Source organism: Symphalangus syndactylus, chromosome 6 (genome assembly GCF_028878055.3).
Source record: "Symphalangus syndactylus isolate Jambi chromosome 6, NHGRI_mSymSyn1-v2.1_pri, whole genome shotgun sequence".
Taxonomy (NCBI): Eukaryota; Metazoa; Chordata; class Mammalia; order Primates; family Hylobatidae; genus Symphalangus; species Symphalangus syndactylus.
In genome coordinates, this window is record NC_072428.2 from 47,269,735 (window position 1) to 47,297,126 (window position 27,392).

The 27,392-nt window shown below is 44.4% G+C and overlaps 1 protein-coding gene across 4 annotated transcripts in view; it reads left to right on the plus strand.

Moving 5' to 3' along the window:
- The window catches only part of SCUBE2 (signal peptide, CUB domain and EGF like domain containing 2), an 81,823-nt gene that overhangs the window by 32,391 nt on the left and 22,040 nt on the right, over window positions 1-27,392 (plus strand). For 2 of the 4 annotated variants that reach the window (XM_055282466.2, XM_055282468.2), the window contains exons 9-16: window positions 21-143; window positions 3,516-3,632; window positions 5,838-5,960; window positions 6,380-6,496; window positions 6,763-6,849; window positions 8,839-8,943; window positions 11,449-11,604; window positions 11,984-12,190. In XM_055282466.2, coding sequence (XP_055138441.1) covers window positions 21-143; window positions 3,516-3,632; window positions 5,838-5,960; window positions 6,380-6,496; window positions 6,763-6,849; window positions 8,839-8,943; window positions 11,449-11,604; window positions 11,984-12,190 — 1,035 coding nt within the window. The remainder of the gene's footprint in view (window positions 1-20; window positions 144-3,515; window positions 3,633-5,837; window positions 5,961-6,379; window positions 6,497-6,762; window positions 6,850-8,838; window positions 8,944-11,448; window positions 11,605-11,983; window positions 12,191-27,392) is intronic. The other 2 variants (XM_055282467.2, XM_055282471.2) reach the window with 2 other exon arrangements.

A 27,392-nucleotide genomic window follows, 5' to 3' on the forward strand; every position in this document is an offset into this window, starting at 1 on the left:
CCAATGCTTTCCTGTTGCAGATATTGATGAGTGCCAGACCCGCAATGGAGGTTGTGATCATTTCTGCAAAAACACTGTGGGCAGTTTTGACTGCAGCTGCAAGAAAGGATTTAAATTATTAACAGATGAGAAGTCTTGCCAAGGTATGTGCTGAAAACATAGCTGTGCTGCGCAATGGTCCACAGGTTGGAGCAGAGAGAACGTAGCGCCCTCCTGGCAGAGAGTGGCTTATCAGGCTTCTTGACAGGGCCACTAATCCAATCTCCATCTTAGGCTTCACTCATTTCATCTATTAGGTAGAATAAAAACACTGATGTAGCTCACAGGTGTATTTGGAAATTAAGCTGTTAATGGTTAGAGAACACCTTAAAGAACCCATTGATGTGATGACAGCAGAGCTCACTGCTAGAAATGGAATGGAAAACAGAATGCAAACAGGGTTCCAGTGGGGTGTTGAGATTATGAATAATTTTCCTTTTCTAAAATTTCCTTTAATGTTACTGAATTTATCACAAAAGTTGGTGGCAAAAGTCTGTAGATTTAGTTAACATACCTCCCTAGCAAAAACTTGGAGTTAACCCACGATCAAGATTATGTACCAATTGGTCTCTTTCTTACAGCATTTTTTTTAAAAATTATTTATTTATTTTGAGACAGAGTCTTACTCTGTTGCCCAGGCTGGAGTGCAGTGGCACCATCTTGGTTCACTGCAACCTCCACCTCCCTTCCTAGGTTCAAGCAATTCTCCTGCCTCAGCCTCCCTAGTAGCTGGGATTACAGGCATCTGCCACCACGCCCAGCTAATTTCTGAATTTTTTTTTTTTTTTTTGAGACAGAGTCTTGCTCTGTCACCCACGCTGGAGTGCAGTGGAACTATCTTGGCTCACTGCAACCTCTGCCTCCCAGGTTCAAGCGATTCTCCTGCCTCAACCTCCTGAGTATCTGGGACTACAGGTGTGCACCATCACACCTGGGTAATTTTTGCATTTTTAGTAGAAACGGGGTTTCCCTGTGTTGGTCAGGCTTATCTTGAACTCCTGACCTCGTGATCTGCCTGCCTCGGCTTCCCAAAATGCTGGGATTACAGGTGTGAGCCACGGCGCCTGGCCAATTTCTGAATTTTTAGTAGAGTCAGGGTTTCACTGTGTTGGCCAGGCTGGTCTCAAATTCCTAACCTCAGGTGATCCGCCCTCCTAGGCCTCCAAAAGTGCTGGGATTACAGGCGTGGGCCACCGCACCTGGCCCAGCACTTGTTTTAAATGATCAGCCTTTGATCTTTGAAGAGAGGGAAGGCAGAGAGGGAGGGGGAGGGCTTGTGGGGAGGAGATGCTTGTTGATCCTTAGGATTTCAGACCCCTTCTCAAACACATCCTTCCCATATAAGGGCTGCAGCAAGGAGACTTATCTAGGTAGCAGTTGTTGTTAGTATTAGTAGCTGTTTTGGGTGGGGGAAAGCTGTTTTCTATTTTTAGATGAGCACCTTCCCTTTGATATGCAGAAGAAGTTCTCAGGAAAGATGTGCTGTAATGTATTCTTGCTCCATTTTTGGGAATAAGGACTAATTTATTTTGTTAGAAATCTCAGAATTAGGCTGGGTGTGGTGGCCCACACTGTAATCTCAGCACTTCGGGAGGCTGAGGCAGGTCGATCGCTTGTGGCCAGGAGTTTGAGACCAGTCTGGCCAACACAGCAAACCCCGTCTCTACTAAAAATACAAAAATTAGGTGGGGGCATGGTGGAGGGTGCGGTGGCGGGCACCTGTAATCCCAGCTACTCAGGTGGCTGAGACACAAGAATCGCTTGAACCCAGGAAGCAGAGGTTGCGGTGAGTTGAGATCACGCCCATGCACTCCAGCCTGGGGGACAGAGCAAGACTCCACCTCAAAAAAAAAAAAAAAAAAAAAAAATCTCAGAATTAAATAATAATCAGAATATCAGATTTCATCTTAGATAACAAAGATGTGGCATTCCCTTTTTAAAAAAATATTATGGTGTGATGTTTGTTTTGTTTTTCTCTTGGTTGTTCTTAATACATAATTTGTCAGGCAGTTCAAGTATATTCCCCTTTAAATTCAGTAAGTTAATTCTAGATAATTATTGTGTGGTTTTCTTCAGTTTGTGTTGGAAAGCAAATTTGCTGTTCCACATAATGTTTCCTAGTGTATAGAGCAGGCAATACTGTTGAAGCTGTGTAAACACATTAAAAAGGAATTAGAAAAGTGATCTCATTATTTTTGGCAAAGTAAAAGCCCATACTGAGCAGCCAAAGTCAGCTACTGAACGAGTCCACTTTCTCGACAACTGGCTGATATTAATAACAGATTTCATAAAATGGCATCAATTCCTAGGGAAAAAATTAGGTTTTTCTCATTTTTCACTGATCAGTCTTGGTAGAACAAATATTTGAACAGAACAAATTTACTGAAGAAATGCCAGGATTTCTGGGAAAAGCTAGGGATGAAGAGGTTTTGCAAGAATTTGCCGTTTTTTATTTTGCTTTTTCATTCTTCCTGTTCCTTCCACATTTTTGCTTTTTATTGACATAGTTTCTCATGGCACACTCAGTGTTGAAAAAAGTGGTCTAGCAGTGGTCTAGTTGGCTTCAACTGAGTGCGGCACTGGTCCTGGTTTATCCATTTGGAGACACAAGTCGTAACTCTGTTAAAATCCTCCAAAGAGTTCAGGGAGTGAAGCACTCAAATTCCAGCCTACAAGAAAGAGGCTGAGGGCCAGACCCAGGGAAAAGAGATGATGAGATGGACAAATGCAGCCTCCTGAGGCTGCTGTGCATGACCCCCGCTGCAGCCAGGGTGGCTTCCACACTGAACCAGGAGGCTAGCAGATGCATGGGACTGGCACATAGGAGAGGAGCAAAACCAAGGCATCGGCCAAGAGTATCCAATGTAGAGCTGAACTACCACATTTCAGGGTCTGCAAAGAGAAAATTACTGAGTATATTAGTATTAATGCATTCTTTCAGTGCAGAGGGCATTAAAACCCAGGATTAACTGGCCTCTTGGGGCCAGAAGACTAACTCTGAGAAGATAAGAAAGGGATGGGAACTAGATTTACCTCCAAACCAAGTGTTTTCTCCTTTCAATTTGCCGTAGTTAATAAATTACTATTGCTGTTTTACTAATAGTTATATGACAATAAAAATGCATAGCTAGCACCTGTAGCTTACAAAACCCTTTTAAGGTATGTTATCTCATTTGGCTTCATTTAAACATTTTAAATTAGCTCTGCAAGTATGCATGGGTGAAAGTGACCAACTGAGCTTTGAGGTAAGTGCAGTTTGCAACAGAATGTGGAAATGAGGGCCGCGGCCGTCAGTATACTTCTTGTGGGCTGCTCCACACTTTCTTTAACACAAGCGAGTGAGGAGAATGGATAATGTTTTTTACCCTGTGTGTATTGTTTTTGGTGTTGGTCAGCAACTGGTATTTATCATAAACCTATTCTTCACTCATCCCTCAGAGTGAGTTTCAGCTCCCCTCTCCCTTTGACCATTACAGATGTGGATGAGTGCTCTTTGGATAGGACCTGTGACCACAGCTGCATCAACCACCCTGGCACATTTGCTTGTGTTTGCAACCGAGGGTACACCCTGTATGGCTTCACCCACTGTGGAGGTGAGCAGACTGCCCCTGTCAAGTTGGGAGAGGAATGAGGCTGGGCCTGGACGGGAGCAGGGCCTACCCCTGAGGTTTGCTTTCCTACGTCGGGGGATGAAAGGTACATTGCAGTCCCCGAGCAATAGCGGTGAGTCCATCAACTTGAGAGAAGGATCTGCTAAAGGAAATCTCCCCACATGTATCCCTTTAACACGCCGAGTGTGAAATGGTGCAGAGAGAAGAACTGAGCTCTTCCAGCTGTGAATTCTCTATCGGCTTGATTGACTTGCGGTTGTATTCAGAGAGTGGAAGGCTATCTCAGGAGCTGATACCCTACCTGTTGGAACATCCCAGCAGATAGTAAAGTCACAGTCCTCAGAGAGGCTTGGGGGGCACCCACCAATTCCACTGCCCTGCTGTGCATAGGAACTGGCTGCAAAGCCTTGGTTTGAGTCCCACAACTAGGTCTTTGAGCTGGAAGCAGAACTATGAAGTTTCTCTCTCCACTCTGTGCCCATTTTGCAACATGTTCTCATGTCTCATAACCTCATGGTCAAGCAGGCTATGCCATAAACTGGATTTGTTACCAACTGACTCCCACTCCACTCCCCCAGCCATCAGATTCACCCAGCAATCTTTGAGAATACAGGTTCAGATTCCAATTCAGAATGTCTAGGGCTTCCAAGGTCATCTTCCTGAGGAAGTACAGGATTTGGGAACCACTGGCTTAAATACTTCCTGCCCAGTCCTTGCCTCTTGTGCTTTAGAAGAATGGATACGCTGGGCGTGGTGGCTCACGGCTATAATCCCATCACTTTGGGAGGCCAAGGCGGGCGGATCATCTGAGGTCGGGAGTTCAAGACCAGCCTAACCAACATGGAGAAACCCGGTCTCTACTAAAAATACAAAATTAGCCAGGCGTGGTGGCGCGTGCCTGTAGTCCCAGCTACTTTGGAGCTGAGGCAGGAAAATCACTTGAACCCGGGAGGTGGAGGTTGCAGTGAGCCGAGATTGTGCCATTGCACTCCAGCCTGGGCAATAAGCGCGAAACTCCATCTGGAAAAAAAAAAAAATATATATATATATATATATATATATATATATATATATATATAAAAAATACGTATTATATAATATATATAATAAGTGTTATATATATACGTGCGTATATATATGTATTATATATACGTGCGTATATATATGTATTATATATACGTGTGTATATATGTATATACGTATATATATACGTGTATGTGTGTGTGTGTGTATATATATATACGTATATATATACTAGTGATTTGCTACTGACGGTTATCTCCCTTCTCCCTTTCAACACATCCTTGGCATGGCCAAAGACATACTCTTCCCAGTCCATCAGGAAACCTCGACAAAATGTACCCTGAATATGGATGTATGTCTGGGTTTAGGTGGAGCCACCTTTTGACCTGGACTCAGTCTCAGGTTGACGGGAATTAGTGCAGTCACTTCCCTTTCTCTGTGCCTCAACTGTGTAAATGGTTAAACAGGGAGTCCCAGTTCTGTCTGCCTCCCTTGCTAGGCAGCTCAGGAGGATGGTAGAGTTTTAAAGTAGAAGTCTGGGCAGTGTCTGAGTTTGGACATCTGAAAGTAGAGTGCGGATCCTTCTCAGTGTTGCTAATGGAGGAATGGATTGGTCAAGAATGGAGCTTGAGGCCGGGTGTGGTGGCTCACACCTGTAATCCCAACACTTTGGGAGGCCAAGGCAGGTGGATCACCTGAGGCCAGGAGTTCAAGACCAGCCTGGCCAAGATGGTGAAACCCCATCTCTACTAAAAATGCAAAAATTAGCCAGGCGTGTTGGCACATGCCCGTAATCCCAGCTACTTGGGAGGCTGAGGCAGGATAATTGCTTGAACCTGGGAGGTGGAGGTTGCAGTGAGCTGAGATCGTGCCACTGCACTCCAGTCTGAGTGACAAGAGCAAAACTTCGTCTCAAAAAAAAAAAAAAAAAAAGAATGGAGTTTGAGAAGGCCCTATTGAGCCTCCTGCCAGGAAATTTGCTGGGTGGGGAGTGGGGTGTGCAGTCAGCCGGTGCCAAGCACTCATGCTAAAGGCATTCAGCATCTTCCTTTGGTTAGTGGGTTTCAACCTTGTGACTCCCCTGCTGCTCCTTCCTCAAGGGAGGGACCATGTCAGCCCATTCAGTGACAGGCTGCTATGACAGGAGAGTGTTTTGTTCCACAGACACCAATGAGTGCAGTGTCAACAACGGAGGCTGTCAGCAGGTCTGTGTGAACACAGTGGGCAGCTACGAATGCCAGTGCCACCCTGGGTACAAGCTCCACTGGAATAAAAAAGACTGTGTGGGTAAGGGGAACCGAGGCACAGACTCAGACAGTGCTGACCACTGGCCCAGAGGCAGTGCAGTTCTGCGCGCTCCCACGTCCCACCTGACCGTCCCTCCACTGACTTCCCCACCAGCTGCAGCAACCATTCTTTAAATAGTTAAAAAACAGGAGATACTTTGCAGGATCTTTGGTGTTTCCTTCTGTGCTTCTGTGTAGGTTGGAACTCACTTCTGTTTTCCTGGTTGCTTTTCTGCGTGAAAAAATGGCATATCAGGGGCTCCTTTCCCTTGGTGGGAATAAGGCCTAGCATCTATGCTCTGTGCTGGGTATCAGCTCTACCTTCTTTTCTTGGGGCCTTTGGTGCATGGGACTCAACCATCCTTGTCACACTTGGAAATGTCCTTCTCTTTCTATAAGTGTCTGTTTTGTCCTGTGTAGAAGTGAAGGGGCTCCTGCCAACAAGTGTGTCACCCCGTGTGTCCCTGCACTGCGGTAAGAGTGGTGGAGGAGACGGGTGCTTCCTCAGATGTCACTCTGGCATTCACCTCTCTTCAGGTGAGTGGGGCCCAGTTCCCGGGGCAGGTCCTCACGCTGGGGCCAGGCCTCTCTGGCCTCCAGGTGTTAGGTTCCCTCAAAGGGCTTCCAGGTCCTCCACCAGATGCCCCGACCACCATGCTTTGAGAGGTCCATGCTTTGAGACCCCCTATGCTGGGCATTTTTCTAGTGGCCCATGTGGAGTGGGGTGGGGGGAGAGTTTAGCTGCTATCAGGATAGCCTGTGACCTTGTTTATGCATTTGACAATTCACATTCTGTCTATCAGGACTGCAAGGGGCCTACTCTGTCACCTGCGGCTCTTCCTCTCCTCTCAGGAGCAAACAACAAAAATCAAATGACTCTGCTTTTGGGGGTAATTACCAAATCTGCGTGTTCTCTCTGGGGGACCACTGTATTCAAGGGGCTTCATTCATGGGGTGCTGTTCTTGGACGTTGGCTTTGTTTTTTTTTTCTTAATTTCCTTGATGCTGTGAGCATGTTCCAGGGTGTTGTTGCCTGCAGTCCTGGTGCCCAGAATGTGAGTCTCGCGTGTAACAGATGCTTACTGCATGGCCACTGTGTGTTAGGAGGCTGTGGTCAGCCCTGGTGGGTCATGATCCTGGGCAGAGGCCCACAGAACTCCAGGACCAGTGGGCTGTACTCCAGAGCACCTCAAAGGCCCAGGGAATGTGCCTGGGGCACACGGTGTGGATAGAAATAGGCAAAGCAGGGGCAGCAGGGATTCTGTGCCGAGAAAGGGGCCCAAACCCTTTCCTGTTTGTCAAAAGATGAAGAATGAAATCCAAGGTTTTTAGGAGGCTGTGTCCTCCCAGATATAGACGCCTTTGTCATTATGTCATCAGAACACCTGAATGAGGTTCATACTACATCCTGATGTTCATATTACACATATGAGCAAAGCTAGAGACTCACAGCAAGACAGTACAGCTTGCATGTGTTGACTGAGCAATTCAAATATGCCAACTACCATAGTACACGTATTAACTGACTTAAGCCATACTACAACCTTCTGGGGAAATGTTACTATTATTCTCATTAACCAGATGAAGAAACTGAGGCTCAGAGAGGTGAAATAACTTTCTCAAAGTGGTTTAGATAAGAAATAGGGGAGCTGGGATTTGAACCCAGGCAGTCTGGGTCCAGAGTCTCAAGCACTATCCTTCACTGCCCCTTTCAATACACGTTTGGACTCAGCCAGGGCATACATCATGGTCTGTTTCACCAAATCCCTCAGTGACAGTTCCTTGGTGATTTCGGCCACCCCAAGGGTGGGCAAGCAAATAGCTAATAGCTATTCAGTTATTACTATGTACCAGGCAAGGAGCTAAACATTTTCCTTTTTTTAAATGCATTATCTCATTTTATCCTTACAATAGCCTGGTAATATAGGTACTATAATTATGCCTAGTTTACAGATGAGGACACTGAAGCTTAGGGAGATTAAGTAACTTGCTGAAGTTCTCACCACAGCTTAAAAGAGCTATAGGGCATTGACTCTAGAACCTACCGTATGGTTAAGACTGACTGACCCTGGGAGGAGAACAGAATTTTGCACATCAGGCCCTCAAAGTGGGACCCTCACTCCCTCTCAGACCTCAGAGCCTAGCCATGTTTAGTGAGTGCCATCTGTGTCTGGAACGACAGTTCCCTCAGCCCTGTCCTCCCACGACAGGCTTGTTTAGGAAAATCTGCCCTTCACCATTTCGCCAAACGGGCTTATCCAGATTTAAACTGGGGGATTCTGGCCTTCTTTCTCAGGAAGGCACAAAAATGACTTCATGTTTTATTTCACCGTGGAGGCTATTTTTGACCCTCAGTTTTAGTTAGATAGATAGATAGATAGATAGATAGATAGATAGATAGATAGATATAAATTTTTTTTTTTGAAATGGAGTCTCATTCACTCTGTTGCCTAGGCTAGAGTGCAGTAGTGCAATCTCAGCTCACTGCAACCTCCGCCTCCCGGGTTCAAGCAATTCTCCTGCCTCAGTCTCTTGAGTAGCTGGGATTACAGGCTTGTGCCACCATGCTCGGCTAATTTTTGTATTTTTAGTAGAGATGGGATTTCATCATGTTGGCCAGGCTGGCCTCTGTTATATTTGAACACTGGATTTGCCTCTCACATGAGGGGGTAACTGCAATTTCAGGAGGCTCCTGGTGGCCCCAGTCCAGGGCAATGGGCACTCCATGATCCAAGCCACTCTTGGCCTCAGGGTAGGAGAGGGGCTCAGGGTGTGCTGTGTGTGGTGGGAGCCGCCAATGGACAGCTTGCTGCTTCCCATCTGGTGTCTCCATTCCTTTGCCTCTAAAGGTAACATCTCTCACTTGTTTCTTTCTGAAGATGTCGCCAGCATCAGGACAAGTGTAACCTTTAAGCTAAATGAAGGCAAGTGTAGTTTGAAAAAGGCTGAGCTGTTTCCCGAGGGTCTGCGACCAGCACTACCAGGTATGGAATCAGATGGTTGGTGTAGGGAGCTTGCCTGCATGTGGGAAGGGGCCTGCAGCCAGCCAAGCTGGAGGTCCGTGGGGGCCAGGGGCTGTCCAGCCAATCCAAGCACACTGCAGATGGGATTGAACCATCCAGAACCTCCAGGGACTCATCCCAAGAGGAAGAAGAGCATAACCTAGCACGCTTGTGTAGTTCTGGGGTCACACTTCGGGGCTTCCTTTGCATGGTATAGTTGGTGAGGCTCTGGGGAAACCCACGACGAGTTCATAGAAGTCAATAAGGGCTTCAGATGAATTAGCAATTTGTGATCATATTGGGTTAAATTTTCTAGATCTCAGATTTTGCTTGAAATACAAGCCAAAGAAATGAAAAAAAGGTTTGGCTCAGAAAAGATAACTTTGATGAACAAAGATCTAATATCCAGCTTTCCTGCTGGGTCTAGTTTTTGGAAGCGGTGACCCCATTGGCTTCAGCAAAGCAAATACCATCCAAGTAGAACTGGCCTTATTGAGAAGAGCAGAATCTAACATTCCTTTTTCTTTCCCAGCACACATTTCCAGTATTATTTTATAGAATTCTTTTGGAAATTAAAAATAAAAAGCATCAGGATTCATGTATTAGGGAGGCTTCTTTTCCCAATCTACCCTCAAATCACACAGACAAATAAACCTAAAGCTCACTCTAGTCACTTTCGACTGCCTATTTTAAGTAAGTAATTTTAAGTAACTTGGTACCTCCATTTGATGGAATATTATGCAGCTATTAATTCTATGTTTTCAAAGAATGTTTAATGATACAGGAAAATGGTCTTGTTATAATGCTGAGATGTAAAGCAGGAGAGAAACATTTTGTATATCTAATACAATCCAAATTGTGTAAGAAAAACTGTGGTAGAAGAAACAAAAAGAAAACTCACCATATCATTAGTAGTGGTTACATCTGGGTGGGAGGATGATGGGTAATTTTAATATTTTTTCTGCATTTTCCAAATTAACCATAGTGAGCATTTATACTTTTAAATCTCAGGGCTGAAGGGAGGGGCCATTGCTTAAAAATAGATCTGAACCAGTTGTGGTGCCTCATACCTGTAATCTCAGCACTTTGGGAGGCCAAGGCAGGCAGATCGCTTGAGTTCAGGAGTTCGGGAGCAGCCTGGGCAACATGACAAAACCCCATCTCTACAAAAACTATAACAAAATTAGCGGGGCCTAGTGATTCATGCCTGTAGTCCCAGCTACTCAGGAGGCCAAGGCAGGTGGATCACTTGAGCCCAGGAGGTTGAGACTGCAGTGAGCTGTGTTGACACCACGGCACTCCCGCCTGGGCGACAGAGTGAGACCCTATCTCAATAAAATGAAATAAAATAAATACAATGATAAAAATAGACTTGGCCTATAGTTTACTTAATGGGATTGTACTAGTGTTAATGTCTTAGTTTTGATTAACGTTAGGGGAGACTGAGTGAAGGTTATGTAGGAACTCTATACTATCTTAGCAACTTTTCTATAAATCTACTTATTTCAAAATGAAAAGTTAAAAAAATACATATGGAAACATCGAAAGGGAAAAAGATTTAAAATGAGAATCTGTTCAGTTTAAGATTTGAAGTTACCCTTTTGAAAAAGTAAGATAAATCTTCAGGGGAAAAATGTAGAGAAGAAATAAATTTGCCTCCTTCCTGTGGCCCCTGTTGACCTATGGCTTGAATGTCCTTATAATGTTAAAGAAGAATCTGATACAGGTAATAATTCATTTCAATAAAGATTTTGAAATAGAGACAAATTCACGGAGTGGATGATATGTGGACCTGCTCCTTGGTGAGGGTTAACAGATTCACTGGAAACCATGGTGAGAGGCGAGACAGCCAAGTCAGGAAGAAGGATGTGCAAAGCCCTGTCATGCAACACTTCCACTCTCAACCTAGATGCCTTCATGATATTGTTTGGTTCTGTTGATGCTTTGTGCCATTTATTGCTCCTGGTTATTTAAAAATGAGACATCACTGCTGACGGGTGTTCCAGCTTTCCCTTCAGGTTAGAATGACTCCAAGGTCAGTTTGCCTGAAAGCAGTAGTTGGTTTCCTTTCCACTCTTGTGCTCATTCCTTATTTGAAGCCTCAGCCCCTGCTCGGCACATCCAGCTTTACACAAACCAACTGTGAGAATGTAAGCACACATTAGCAAACCGCCAGTAAGGAATGCAAGACAACCCCTGGTTCTTGTCTTCCACATATATGGCTAGTCAGTCGGAAACGTCTACCATTTATTCGTGAAAAGAATTTTCAAGAGCTAAATTGTAAAGTTATATAGGAGGCAATGCTAGCTCTTCAAAATTAAAATATCGTTGTGCTCCCAGTTAAGGGCTTGCAGTGTCTTGGCATCTGGAGATAATCACTTAGTCCCTTGAGAGTTGTTTTAATGAAATGTTTACTGAGCTCTAGCAAATGTTCAGCTGAGTGCTTTGCCAGGATTTGGCTTCCGATAATTTTGTTTCTTCATACAGAGAAACACAGCTCAGTAAAAGAGAGCTTCCGCTACGTAAACCTTACATGCAGCTCTGGCAAGCAAGTCCCAGGAGCCCCTGGCCGACCAAGCGCCCCTAAGGAAATGTTTATCACTGTTGAGTTTGAGCTTGAGACTAACCAAAAGGAGGTGACAGGTTGGTTTGAAAACAGTCTGCATTGCCAGGCTTCTCACAGCTTGCTCCTTATTTCTTTGCCTTTCACTTTTTATCATTCTTGGGGGAAAAATAATGCAAACGCTGAAGTATCTCCTGTTTTTTTCACCCCGAAACTAAACTGAATTGGTTTGGAACCTGATGATTTTTTTTGCTTCATAAAAACCCAAAGCTACCATTTTGATCCACAAATTTCTGTTTGAATCAACTGCTGCCCAGCCTGCTAGGTGCCCCCTCCAGGTTTCTCCCCATTCGGTCCACAGGGAGCTTGGGGTGTTGGTAGGGCCTGCAGTTGATCTGGCCATTGTCACACGCTGCAGCCTGATCTCCTCCCGCACTGCTGTCCCTCTTGTTTCTGTAGCTTCTTGTGACCTGAGCTGCATCGTAAAGCGAACCGAGAAGCGGCTGCGTAAAGCCATCCGCACGCTCAGAAAGGCCGTCCACAGGGAGCAGTTTCACCTCCAGCTCTCAGGCACGAACCTCGACGTGGCTAAAAAGCCTCCCAGAACATCTGAACGCCAGGCAGAGTCCTGTGGAGTGGGCCAGGGCCATGTAGAAAACCAGTGTGGTGAGTGGCCTGGGACATTCTTGCTAACAGAACAGCCTTGGGCTCCATAAACACTCAGGGTAACCAAAAGCAAGTCTGGCCCATCCTCCCTTCTCAGGGCTCACTTTAGAGAACACTCCGGGCAGCGCTTCTGTTTCAGTAACTGTTGCGTTTGTGTCTGTCATCCCTGCTATGCCCAGAGCTCCCTGGAGTGAGACTGATCTCATTCACCTCCCTGTCCTCAGCACCTAGCATAGTATCTGGCTTGTGGTGGGCACTAAAATGTTGGTTGACTTGAGGAACAGGAAAGAAGTGGCAAGGTTGATGAGAAGAGGGGATGTTGCCCTTTACAGGTCTGAGGGACGGCGGTCTCCCCTGGCTGGGGCAGGACTGCAGGGGTAAGGCACCCTCGAGCCTTCTCCACACTCTGTCATCAAAGCTACTCTTATGATCTCCCTCTGGCTTGACCAACTATGGCAATGAATACGCTCCTGTCCATAGTTCTGTGCAGATGCAAAGCTAGGGGGCTGCTTGGCTGCCTTATGAGATCCAGAGCTTCAGCCCAGGGCTCCTAATAGTGTCAGTTCCATTGTATGGGTTGTGTTGGTGGTGGTGTTTCAGAATTAAATTTGGGACCTGGCACTTGAGCAATATCAGTTCTGTCTCTCTGGTAAAGCTAGCAAGAGCGTCCAGGACACGAGGTTCTAGGATGGTCAGTTTAGAGATTTGTCACAAGGGACTCTTCTGGGCAATTATAGGAGATTTTATCTGAAAAGTCTTAGATGGGAAAAATTGGGGTCTCACTTTATAGTAATAATGATAATGATTTATTGAGTTCTTATCTGTCACAAGCATGACAGTAAGTCTCATGTCTGCATTATCTCAATTAATCCTAACAGTAACCTTCCCAGGTAGGTTTTATTACCTATATTTAACAGCTGAAGCTTAGAGTGTTAAGTTCTCTTGCTGAAGATCACACTGATGTTCTGATTCCAAAGCCTGTTCTCTGGTCCCAAGCAGGGTGAATTTCAGTAATTAGATTTCTCCAGGATAAACTGATGTCCTTTTCTTAAGTATCAGTAGAATCATGAGGCCCAAGCAATAAAGCTTAGCTAAGGAGTAAGAATTTGTATTTCTAAATAAGCAAAGCTGAATCCAGGGGCACTTGTTCCAGAGAATTGTCAGCCTTAGGCCCACAGCTCAAATTTGTTGCTTTGCCAAAACTTAGTGAAAATCAAGTATAACTGTCTACAAGAGGCTGGTTTCCAAATAGTCTTGACTTTCATTCCAGCTGATTCTCTTAAAAAGAAACAAAGGGGAAAAAAGTAAAAACAGCCCAGCTGGTTGATCTGTTCTCATTTAAAATTCTAAGAGTTCCAGTTTCCGTACTAAAATAGTGGTGAGAGTTGGCTGTGGCTGCCCTACTTTCCAGGATGAGTTGCAGAAACTGTCAGGGCCCTCCTGGCCTCTCAGGGTTACACTGCACCCCTGCCCCGTCTGCTATCCTGTTGGGGTGAGGCCTCACGGACTGGCCAGGGAGTCTTTGTGGCCAATTAAAAAGTCAAGAAAACCTAGTGTCAAGGGCCCCGTGGACTGGCTCCCAGTGAGGGTATCACTAATACTACCACAGGTGTATGTTCCTGGGGAGTAAAGGCCCAAGGATAAGGAGCAGGAGTTACTTAACAGGGGCTTCATGACCACAACAGCCTACGAAAGACGCTCGGGGCCAGGCACGATGGCTAACACCTGTAATCCCAGCACTTTGGGAGGCCAAGGTGGGCAGATCACGAGGTCAGGAGATCGAGACCATCCTGGCCAACATGGTGAAACCCTGCCTCTACTAAAAAACACAAAAAATTAGCTGGCCGTGGTGGCGTGTGCCTATACTCCCAGCTACTCGGGAGGCTGAGGCAGGAGAATCCCTTGAACCAGGGAGTTGGAGGCTGCAGTGAGCCGAGATCGTGCCACTGCACTCCAGCCTGGGCGACAGAGCGAGACTCCGTCTCAAAAAAAAAAAAAAAAAAGAAAGAAAGACACTCGGTAGAGGGTTTGTGTAGCTGTGGTGGTGGGTGAATGTGTCCCTGAGATGCTTGTCATGCTAAATTAGGTTTGATTTGTTTCTAGGGGAGCCAGTGTGTCTTGTCTCAGGAGCTCCCTCAAACACTGGATGAATTTTGTAGCCCTCACGGCATCAAATCAGGTCCAGGTCTGACAGCAAAGTTGAAGATTTTACTATGCAGAGAAAATGGCTCAAGGAGTTACCAGTGACATTCCTTCTTGCTGCTGAGGGAGGAAGTGGGTATAAAGAAGTGTCAGGTGTGTTCATTAGAAAGGCTTTTTATCCAGCAGGCAGTATGTGGCATAGGCAAGGCTGTGTGTGTGTGTGTGTGTGTGTGTGTGTGTGCGCGTATGTGTGTCTGTCTTCTAGTCCTGGTCTATTTGGTGGTGTTAGGACTTCATAAAGACCAGGCTTGCTGATGTTTTCTGAGCTCTGGATGGTACAGACAGTGGAGACAAGCTTAGGATAGTTCCTTTTAGAAATGATTTTCAGTATCTGCAGAAAAAAGCTCCAAAAAAAAAAAAAAAATGGAGTCACTTCCATCTCTCCTGGGGGGAAGAGATGGAACCATTATGTTTATCTTTTTAAATATTTTAAATTTAGTTTTCAATTATGAAAGTAGTGCCTGTTTCAAATGGCACAGAAATGTATACAGTAGAGATGAAAGTTCTCTCCACAGCTCCCTAATCCAACTCCCCAGCAGTAATCACTGTTATAGTTTACTGTGTTATTTTTCCACAACTGTTTTTATGCACATATAAAAAGGAAATTTTATATATTCATTCAATAAATATTTATTGAGCACCAACTGTGTGCCAGGTACCATTCTAGATATCAGGAATCCAGCAATAAAGAAACAAGCAAACATCTCAGCCCTCACAGAGTTTACAATTTTAGAGGAAGAAGGTAGACAACCAACCAATAAATGAGGAAAGATACTGCTATCATGTAGCAGAGGGCAACAGGGATATGGAGAGCAGGGCTGCAGGAAAGTGGAGTGGAAAGTACCAGGCCAAGGTGAGGGCTGAGGAGCATACTCCCCCAAAGTGTAGACTGTGGTCAGGGAAGGCCTCACTGCAAAGTGTCATTTGGGCAGAGACGCAAAGGACAGCAAGAAGCAAGACATGGAGGTATCTGGGGGAAGAGAGTTTCAGGCAAAGAGAACAACAAACAGAAAAACCCCAAGGTACTGGAAGGAAGGCCAGAAGGATGAGAGCTGAGAGAGGCAGAGAGGGAGAGTAAGGGCAGAGCAGTAGCAGAGGGAACTCGAAACCAGGGAGGACCCTGATCCCCAATCTGATGAGAAAGGAAGCCAGTGGAGGGCTTTGAGCAGAGGAATAACTGACATGTTTTCAAAAGATAACTTTGGCTACTGTGTTGAAAATAGACTGTAGGTTTACGTATGAATAAATATATATATTTTTAAAAATAGGCTGGGTGCAGTAGCTCACATCTGTAATCCCAGCACTTTGGGAGGCTGAGGTGGGAGGATCACTTCAGGCCAGGAGTTCAATACTAGTTTGGGCAACATAGTGAGACGCTGTTTCACTGTGTTGGTTGGTAGCACCTGTAGTCCCAGCTACTCGGAAGTCTAAGGCGGGAGGATCATCTGAGTCCAGGAGTTCGAGGCTGCAGTGGGCTATGATTGTGTCACTGCACTGCAGCCTGGGTGGCAGACCAAGAGCCTATCTTAACAAAATGAAAAACAAATATCAATACAATTTGAATAGTTCTATGCGTTGTTTTTATCTGTAGTTAGATCAAGAACATCTCTTTAACATGATAGTGGAGCGACCTTATTTCTTTTACAGCTTCCCAGGCTGTATTTGTTTGAAGACACCAGTATTGATTAGCCCTACCCCTATTGGTGAACATAGAAGTTATTGCTAATTTTTCTATTGCAAATAGTGCTCAGTGAATATCATTCTTTGTACACATGGCCGATATTTCTGAAGGATAGACTTGTAAAAGTACAATGGCCGACTCAAAGAACTTGCATATTTAAAACTTTAATAGATACTGCCAGATTACTTTCCCAAAAGATCATACCTATGCATGTCGCTTCCAACATTGGAAGCATCCTACATCTTTGCTAACATGGATTATTTATCATTGATCCTTTTCATTTTTGCAAATCCGGTAAGCAAAAAAAAAAATAGTCATTTTAACTTGGTTTTCTTTATTAGTAAGACTAAGCATGCTGTCTTATGCCTGTGGTCATTTGGATTCCTTCTTCTGAGAACATCTATATTCTTTGCCTATTTTTGCATTGAACTGTTTGTCCTTTGTATAGCATTAAAAAATAAATTTTAAAGTCCCAATTTATACCAGAGAAAATAATCACTTCTGACCAATTGTATATTTTCTTTCTTATTGTTATTTTATATGGTAAAGTTTCATTAATTTGGCATTTGGGGACTTTGGGGACAGCCTGCTCTCCAAGTGACCTTTGTACCATCTGTGATCAATTTTAGCAAGATGGCAAAAAAAAAATGATTATAGTCTCCAAGGAACAAATTTCTTAAGCTCTATAGTACTTCATAGAGTTCTTCATGTCTAGAGAAAATTAACTATATGACATGGATGTCTAGCTATTGTACTTTCATAATGCCAGCTAAAAGATAAATTAAGAAATACACTGGATAATATATACGTGTGTGTATGCATGTGTGTGTATATATGTATGTATGTATTATATATACTGTATTTGGTTGTTTTTAAAACTTGCTGAGATTTTTAGAAGAAACAATCCAGACAGCTGGCAAACTGGGAAGTATTTTAGTGCCTGGGTTCTCGAGAGACAAGGAACATTTAATTCCTTTTGTAACAGCTTACTGCTGTTCCTCTGCAGCAACTGAGAAAAATTAATTCAACTAGTATTAATTGAGTACCATTCTGCCCACTCTGTGTGCTTGGGATGAAGCAATAAGAACATAATAATCAAAGGGCCTATTCTCATGAAGTTCACATTGTAACAGAGGAAAACAGAAATTAAAAAGTTCTTTCATAATACCAGCTAAAAGATAAATTAAGAAATACACTAGATAATATATATGTGTGTGTATGCATGTGTGTGTATATATGTATGTATGTATGTATTATATATACTGTATTTGGTTGTTTTTAAAACTTGCTGAGATATTCCTTTCTTGTTTAAACTGAGGAAAATATAAAATCTGTATTAGCACTATAGACCAGTATTAGACCAATATGTAACACACAGACTGAATAGGAAATTCTTTTAATTAAAAAAGTTTTAAAGACATAATTTAGTAAAGTGTTGACATGTATTGAACACTTACCACTGTGTTCAGCCCTGTGCTAAGTGATAATTTCAAAAGCTTAAGTGCTATGAAGAGAATAAAACAGAGAGGATTGGAGGGAGGGTTACTCTCCATAGGGTGGCCAGGGAAGACTCTCGGAGTAAGTGACTAGGAGCAAATGGTCAAGCACTAAGGCCTGAGTGAGGGGAAGCAGCTGGCGTGCAATGCACTCATGGTGGGGCCTGGTGGGGTGCGGGGGAGCCCCCTAACGGGGGAGGATCAGCAAATCCAAAGGGCCTAAGGCAGGAAGGAGCTGGGCATTTTCTTCTTCTTTAAAATGATTATTATTCCATTTTTTAGAGACGGGGTCTTGCTATGTTGCTCGGACTGGTCTTGAACTCCTGGGTTCAAATGATCCTCCCACCTCAGCCTTCGAGTAGCTGGGATTACAGGCGTGAGCCTCTGTGTCTGGCTCACATATTCTATTCTGAATTCTTTCAAAATTGAGAAATGATTTGGAAATGATCAGGCAGAGATTTCCTTTCTTGTTTAAACTGAGGAAAATATAAAATCTGTATTAGCACTATAGACCAGTATTAGACCAATATGTAACACACAGACTGAATAGGAAATTCTTTTAATTAAAAAAGTTTTAAAGACATAATTTAGTAAAGTGTTGACATGTATTGAACACTTACCACTGTGTTCAGCCCTGTGCTAAGTACTTTACCTATATCATCTCATTTAATCCTCATCCCAAGTGTATTTTAACTCATCCCTTTTTACACATAAAGAAACTGAGACACAGGATGACAAGCATTTTCCACAATGTCACCCAGCAAGTAAGTGTTGCAGAGGCAGGATTGAAATCCAGATCTGACTTGAGTCTATTCTTTTTTTTTTTTCTGAAGACAGTCTTGCTCTTGTCTCCTAGGCTGGAGTTTGGTGGCGTGATCTCAGCTCACTGCAACCTCTGCCTCCCAGGTTCAAGCGATTCTCCTGCCTCAGCCTCCTGAGTAGCTGGGATTACAGGTGCCTGGCACCACGCCTGGCTAATTTTTGTATTTTTAGTAGAAACGGATTTCACCATGTTGGCCAGGCTGGTCTCAAACGCCTGACCTCAAGTGATCCACCTGCCTCAGCCTACAAAAGTACTGGGATTACAGTTGTGAGCTACTGTACCCAGCCATGAGTCTATATTCTTCTCAATTTGGATGCCCTCACCTCTCCTGGGTACAGCCTGTGCCCTGGGACCATCTTACTTATGCTGTACTCATATGCATAGCCCTCCATGTACCAACTCTGTGGGGAGTACTGAGGAGGCCTAGGTAAATAAGACATCATCCACTGGGTCACACTTAACCCTCCAGGGAAGGGGCAGAGATGCCTTCCCCAAAGAGAGAAAGCCCATGCTGAGTTTTGAAGGATGCACAGATAATGGCTAAGTGGGGAGGAGTATTCAGCCCAAGGAACAGCCTTGGGAAATGAGGAAGAGCAAGGTGTGCACAGGCGATTATTGACATGTCAGTGTCACTAAACCTGGAGTGCCAGGTAGGATATGGTGGACAACTGGGCTAATGGGAGGGCACGGCCAACTCATGGAGACCTTGGATATGTTGCTAAGGAGCCTCAACTTTATCTCAAGGTGACATGCTGCCATTGGAGGATTTACTCAGGAAGTGTTCAGGTCATATGTGTATTCTAGAAAGATCTCTCTGACTGTACTGGAGGGAGCAGAATTAGAGGCAGAAAGACCAATCTGGGGGCTTTTGAATGTGTTGCTTATGAGATACTGAGAATATGCAAGTCCTAGATAGAGAAACAGCAATGGGTTAGAGAAATATTTAAGAGGAAAAATGAGCAGCATTTGGGGATGACATGGATTGGGGACTGAGAAGAGGAAAGAGGTGGGCTGAGCTCAGAGGATTCTGATGTGGCCTGTGATCCTGGCACTTGCCTCCCATACATCCCTAATCTCACCATGCCCTGTTTTATATGCGGGAGGCACTGAGAAAAAGCCAGGGGGTTGGTTGAATGATGAAATGAATGTGATCACTGGGGAAGAAATAATCAGAAGAGATTTATAGGAGAAGCAGGAAAAAAATAGGCTCTTGAAAGAGCATGAGAAAGGATGAAAAAGATACATAAAAGGAGGCTAAAGCCTGAATATTGAGTCAGAGAAATGGAGAGGAGTGCAGGAAGGCAAGGCAAGGAGGTTTTTGAGCCAGGGAGTGAAGCAATCAGAAAAAAAGTTTAGAAAGGTGCATCTGATGGTAGAATGGAAAGAGTGGAGGCAGGGAGGGACAGAAAGCCAGGGGACTCTTGGAAGGTTACTGCAGCAATCCAAATAAGAGACGGTGAGGATCTAAGGGACATTCGTGCCATGGGGACGAAGAATAGGGGATAGAGAGAAGGGACACAGCTGTAGGATGCTGCTGCTGAGTGACAGGGCAGTGAGGAGAGAAGCCAGGGAGAGCTGTGATTTGGAGCCTTGGTGACTGGGAAAATAGAGATGCTTCTGTAAGAGGAGTAAAGCCAGAGGCCAGGGAGAGAAGTGCTCCTTGGGCAACAAGATTTCTAGGCAGAGGTGTCCATGGGTGTCTGGGAGTCTAGCAAAACAACTTCTTCTCTTCATGTCCAGCCTAACTTGCCTAATCCCAAGTCTGTCCACACAGGCTCAGACCTGCCTCCTGTTAAAATGGATGGACAGCCCATGCCTCTAAGGCCGCCCCTCTATCTTCCACTCAAGCTGGAGCCTGTCCTCTCTCAGCTTCTTAAGAATGTTGCCCCTGCTGTTGTCCCCATCGACCCCTCCCATCTCAGAATTCTTCTCCTCTGCTAGATCATTTCCAACATCACACAAACCCATCCCCTGTCTTAAAAACCAAACAAACCCTCCATTGACTTCACACATCTCTATAGCTACTGCCTCATTTCTGTGTCCCCCGTTCTGTGTAGAACGGAACTCTTTGAAGGAGCCGTAGTCATACTGTCTTTGCCTCCTTACCTCCCATTTCTCTTCAGTTTGATTTTCATGCCTAACCTCTCCACAGAAACGTTTTCCAAGATTCCTAACCACCTCTGTGATGCCGAATCCAGTTACCTTTCCTCACTCCTCATGAGGCATCCTCTCTGCTGATCACTCCCTCTCCTGGAAACACTTTCTTCCTATGGGTTTCAGACACAATACACTTCTGCTTCTCCATACCTCACTGGCTGCTCCCTTTTCATTTTCAATGCTGGTTCCAGTCCCTCCCCTACTTTCTGATTATCCTAGGGCTGAATCCTTCGTCCCCTCCTCTGTCTTCACACTCTCCTCGGTGACCTTACCCAGTGCCATAGCTTTAAATACCACCACATGCTGGCTATTCTGAAACTGCCCTCTCCAGCTCCTTTGTCCCAGAGAAGTTGAACATTTAAGAATGCACACACACACATTCTCTCTCCCTCTAAGTAAAATATATATGAATGTTTACTTATTTATAAACTATATACTTACAGTATTGGCTAGTACACTATGTTCATCACAAAAGACAGAACAAGATAAAGATTAAATAAACAAATTTAAAAATAACTGGCTAGCATCTTAAGGTAGAATCTTTACAATTGGGCGAGGTTCATTATTGATAGTGGTGGTCGCAAATCCATTTGTCATATAGTCTTTTTGATTATTGCTAGTGCTTTAGGTGAACTCTTGACAGACCGGATTAAATCGTAACTGTTTCTGTCTCATGATATAGTTTGACAAAGAGCTAATACACTAGTGCCCCCTTATAGGCAGTTTTGCTTTCTGTGGTGTCAGTTACCTGGGTCAACCATGGGCCAAGAATATCAAATGGAAAATTCCGGAAATAAACAATTTGTAAGTTTTAAATTGCCCACTCTTCAGAGTGGCGTGATGAAATCTCGTGTTGTCCTGCTCCATCCTGCCTGGGATATGAATCCTCCCTTTATCCCGCGTACCCATGGTGTATACCCTCCCCATCCTGCCTGGGATATGAATCCTCCCTTTATCCCGCGTACCCATGGTGTATACCCTCCCCATCCTGCCTGGGATATGAATCCTCCCTTTATCCCGTGTACCCATGGTGTATACCCTCCCCATCCTGCCTGGGATATGAATCCTCCCTTTATCCCGTGTACCCATGGTGTATACCCTCCCCATCCTGCCTGGGATATGAATCCTCCCTTTATCCTGTGTACCCATGGTGTATACCCTCCCCATCCTGCCTGGGATATGAATCTTCCCTTTATCCTGTGTACCCATGGTGTATACCCTCCCCATCCTGCCTGGGATATGAATCCTCCCTTTATCCCATGTACCCATGCTGTGTACCCTCCCCTGTGTTAGTCACATAGTAGTCATCTCAGTTATCAGATTGACAGATCACAAGAAGGGTGAGTATGGTACTATACGATACTTTGAGAGAGAGAGACCACATTCACATAACTTTTTATTATAGTATGTTGTGATAATTGTTTTATTTTATTATTGTTAATCTCTTGCTGTGCCTAATTTATAAATGAAACTTTATCATGAATAAGCACGCATAGGAAAACCCCTAGTGTATATAGGGTGTGGTACTCTCCAAGGATCCAGGCACCCACTGGAGGTCTTGGATGGGAAACCTCCGCTCCACTGTGGACACGGGTGGCTGCTGTGCTAGGAGCAGAAGACGCCCCACGGGCCCTCTCCTGTGGTGCGGACGCGGGTGGCTGCTGTGCTAGGAGAAGATGACGCAGGCCTTCTCCTGTGGTGCGGACGCGGGTGGCTGCTGTGCTAGGAGCAGAAAATGCGCCCACGGACACTCCTGTGGTGCGCATGGGCTCGCGTCACGTTTACGCCCTTCGGTCGGGTGTTCTTTCCAGGAATCCATCAAAGCTGCTTTCTATTTTGTGATGGTTAGTTTAGTTAAAAGCATGATAATATAGGTCAGGACATCTCATTACCCAGGCATAGCTAAGCTGTAACTGTTCTCTATGTATTGAGAGGCGAGAGTCAGTCAGTGCCTTGCGCCCGAGTTGTGGGTGCCAGTGCTTCCCTTTTCTTGGTGACCCTGGCTCCTCACATGTGTCTTGTGCCTCACAGAGGTGGAGACTGGCTGGGAGGCTGCTCTTACACCATATTCTAAACCAGAGGAGCTTCGTTTGTTTCTTATTTTAGGTGAAAATTCGTAGGCATGGGTGTAGAAATGTGCTCCCACCCGGTGGATCATCTTGTCAACCCGAGGTGTAGTATTCCGCCTCAGAGACCACCAGTAGAACCCGTGCCTTCTTAGTATCCGCACTTGGATGGCCAACTGGCATCTCAAACTCAGTGTTTCCAAACAAAGCTTCTTATCCTCCCAAGCATCAAATCAAATCAAACCAGCATCCTCCCTCCCAAATCAAACCAGCATCCTCCCTCCCAAATCAAACCAGCATCTCTGTAAGGGGCACCTCGCCTCACCCAGTTGCTCAAGTCGAAAGCCTGAGTCATCTTGACCTCCCCCTTTCTGTGGTGTTCCTCATCCAGTCCGTGTGCAAATCCTGTCAGCTCTGCCTTCAGGTAATTTCCTTTATCTGACCAGTTTTCTCCTCCTCCGTTATTATTACTGCTCTGTTTCAAGCCACCATCATCTCTAGCTCAGTCTGTTGTATAAGGCTCTGAATTGTTCTCCTCAGCCTTGCCTGGCCTCCGTCTGTTCTCCACACAGCAGCCAGGACATCTCTTAAAAACACAGATCAGGTTGGGTACAGTGGCTCACTTTGGGATGCCGAGACAGAGGACCGCTTGAGCCCAGGAGACCCTATCTCTACAAAAAGTTAGAAAATTAGCTGGGCATGGTAGTGCAAGCCTGTAATTCCAGCTACTTAGGAGGCTGAGGTGGGAGGATCACTTGAGCCCAGGAGGTCGAGGCTGCAGTGAGCCATGATCACTCCAGCCTGGGTGACAGAGCGCAACCCTGTCTCTTAAACAAAAAAGAAATGAAAAGAAAAACATAAATCAGATTGTGTCACTCCCCCATTTCAAACCTCCAACATACTTTGAGTAAGGTCTAATTTCCTTACCACAGCCTTCAAGCACTCACACGATCTGGCCCTTGCTTGCTTTTTAAAGTTCATCTCTTATTGCCCTACCCCCTTATGCTGTGTTCCTACTACACTGCACTTCTTGCTGTTAGGCAGTCTCATTGCAAGGCTATTTCCTGTTTTTGTTGTTGTTGTTGTGTGTTTTTTTGTTTTTTGTTTGTTTGTTTTTTAGACAAGGTCTAAAAACACACTGCTGGAGTGCAGTGGTGTGATTTTGGCTCACTGCAACCTCCGCCTCCTGGGCTCAAGCTATCCTCCCACTGGCATGCACTACCACGCTCAGCTAACTTTTTAAGGTGATTTTGGAAAGATGAGGTCTCACTATATTTCCCAAGCTGGTCTTGAACTCTGGGCTCAAGTAGTCCTCCTGCCTCAGCCTCCCAGTGTGCTGGGATTACAGGCGTGAGCCACAGCACCCAGCCTATTTCCCACATTTTATTCTGGTCTCTGTTCAGAAAGGCCTTTCTTAGCCACACTTCTAAAATAGCATACATACAAACTCCATCCCTACCCCCTCTTTGTCCTCTTACCCTGTTTTCCTTTTCTTCATCAGACCACTACTTGCATTCTATTACATATTTATTTGCTTGCTCATTGAGACTTATTGTTCATTTATTTACTGCCCTGAGAACCCCATTAGAACAGGGTCATGTCTGTCTTCTCTGCTGTGTCTCCAGCTCCTAGAATGGTACTCAGCACATAATGAGTGCTCAATAAGTACTTATTGAATGAATGAGTAAATGAATCTTCACAGGGACAACAGATGAAATCCCAAGGATAGTAGATAACATTAAGAGAAAAGAGGGCAAAGGGCAAATCTTTGGAGAAATATTTAAATTGAGGGCAAAAGAGGCACTCTAAAGGAAGTGAAATTTCAGCTCCAGTTAATTAGGCATGAAAAGAACATAGTGTGCATTTGGGAACCCAATAAGGAAGAAGGCGTCAAGCTGGGCTCATTTCTCTGCCTCAACTATAGGAATGTTTTTAAAGAGCAAACCTGAGCACAGATCAAAAACCTGGACAATGAAAAATCAATCTCTCAGCCCAAGATGGCACTGTCCCCTATTATCCTGGGGGCAGTCATTTAAAGAGAGCTCAAACCAGGATCCTAAGGCCAGCTCTGCCTGGGACACCAGTGCCTCTGAACTGGGACAAAGCAGCAGCAGTCCCGGGGCACCCTGGGAATCCGAGTGGGCTGGTTGTGGCTCTTCTTCAGAAGTCAAGGCGTGATTCTTCTTAAGAAAGCAGTCAAATGCTAGAGGGTGACCCCTTTTATTAGGTTCATCATCTTAGCCACAGAGAGACCATAGTGTTTGTCCATAGCCTGAAATACTCAAAGGCCACAGTGCTGAGAAGAGGCCGAGGCTTGAGGCCTCTTTGTCACCATTAATCCTCATCCTGCTGGTCTGTCCCTTTTGCATCAGAAAAGCTTTCTCATATCTTTTTTAAAGAAGGAGAAAAAACAGCTGTGTGGGATTTGAGAATGAGATTTTAATGGTCACTGAAGGCACACAAAAGCTTTGCTGTGATAGTGAAGTGTTCTGGGGGCAATTGACTCCTTTGTCCTGGGCAGCAAAACAAGCTGGCTGCTGAAGGAGAAGAGAGAAGCCACTGGAACGTGTGATTGAGGTCTCTGCAGGCCAGATTCTCAGCACATTTGCAAAGAGCGGTTTTCAGGCATCCCTTCATGATATTTCAGAGTTGCCTTTTAGTGTTTAGCTCATTTTTACCTTGTGAAAGAATCACATATATTTGGGAGGTGCTTGACATGAATTATTTCTGCAGGTCTTTCTCTCTGGAAGGAAAATGGAAATTGTGACTGACAAAATGAGTTTGTTTATGTGAAGCAGGCCTTTCATTGTGAGGAAAAAGAACTGGTGCCGTCTTTTCCACAGGGCAGCCTGAAGGGTTTCTCAGCCCTTCGAGCAGTTAAGAAATGGCACAGAGGTGGGATATTGTGAGGTCTCTCTAAAGGTCACCTTGCAAAGGCTGTGGAGGTTGAAAGAGTTCTCAGGAGCAGGGGACAGCAGAGCAGCAGGAGCCTGTCCTGGTCCCTGGCTCAGTGAGAACCAGGCCTGGTGTTGTCCACCTGCTGAGGACATCTGTTTTCTGCCAGAGGAACCATGATGGAACAGACCACGGTGATGTGACTCTAAGTTATGATTAATGGGGCTGTTGGAATCATTGTCACCATATCGGCACTTTCTCTTCCATGGATGAGTATTGTAAAAACAGCTCTTCTTCAAATAGAAATGGCTGAGCAGAGGGGCTCTGGACAGCCTTGGTTTTACCTGCTTCATGACAGGTGGGCTCCTTAGAGCCATGAAGGAGTTATTCTCTGATTTACTGGCCTGCTACAGACACTGAAAGAGTCAAGTGGGACACAGGGTAAAACGTGAATTCGTAATACAGAATTCAACCCAGCTTTACATGAGAGATGGGCTGGAACCAGAGTGATATGGAAACCATTATCCAGTAGGGCTGCATTTAGAGAGTAAGTCTGGAATTATACTCTATTTGCCATCAATCTCATTATAATATTGTTTGCCAATAAAACAAGAGTTTGGTTCGCTTTTAATTTTTTAAAAATATAAAATTGTGGTCAGCCGTGGTGGCTCATGCCTGTAATCTCAGCACTTTGAGAGGCTGAGGCAGGTGGATCACCTGAAGTCAGGAGTTCGAGACCAGCCAGGCTGGCATGGTGAAACCCTGTTTCTATTAAAAATACAAAAATTTAGCCCGGCATGGTGGTGCATGCCTGTAATCCCAGCTACTCGGGAAGCTGGGGTAGGAGAATCACCTGAACCCGGGAGGCGGAGGTTGCAATGAGCCGAGATCGTGCCATTGCACTCCAGCTTGGGCAACAAGAGCAAAACTCCATCTCAGAAAATCTATATATATAAAATTGTATTTAAATGATACATGAATGTTGTAAAAGAAAATCCAAGAAATATGAGTATTAAGATTTAGATACTTGGATAGACTTTATTAATTGGTTACATTGAATTGTAGAAATAATATTTAAAATGTGGCATATTTTCGCTTACCATGATCCAAAAGCCTGATTTTTTTTTAAGATTATGGAATGAATAATGAAAAGACATTTTTATTTCTTATAACAGGGAACTTTCCCACATTTAACCCTAAGAGTATATATGCAAATTGCATTTGTAGAATAGGATGAAAATCGATCTCCCTTGTTACAGACACTGGAGAGCTATAATAGTTAACTTTATCATGTAATTCTTTTTTATTTCTTGGCAGCTTACATATAGAGAATGTTTGTTCCAGTCAAACTCTCCTAGCCCCATAGAGAATCCTTGATAAAGTCTTCAATTGCATTTAAATCTGCCCATTTGTTAAATAACTTTTTTCCCTTTTAAACTCAAAGCTCTTGATCTCACAGTACCATAGGAGTATTTCACAAATTAGCTGTGGGACTGTGGCCAAATTATTAACCTCTCTAAGTCTCTGTTTCTGTAAAATGGTGCTAATAATAGCACCTAGATCCTTAGGGCTGTGTTGAGGAATAAATGAGATACTATACGTAGAGCTTTTGGCATGGTGTCTAGTATAAGTACTCAACAAATGTTAGTCATTAGAAATGCAATGACTCTGATGATGATGTTTGAATAGTAGGGAGCCAAATTTGGTACGTTTGCTTCATATTCATAGCCTAAAATAAGGTACAAATCTACATTTAACAGTACTAGAAATAGAATCAGAAGCAACATTTATGAATTTCCTTATTTACCAGCATTTACACTTTGTTGTATTGATTTTTTTTTTCTTTGAGACAGAGCCTTACTCTGTCGCCCAGGCTGGAGTG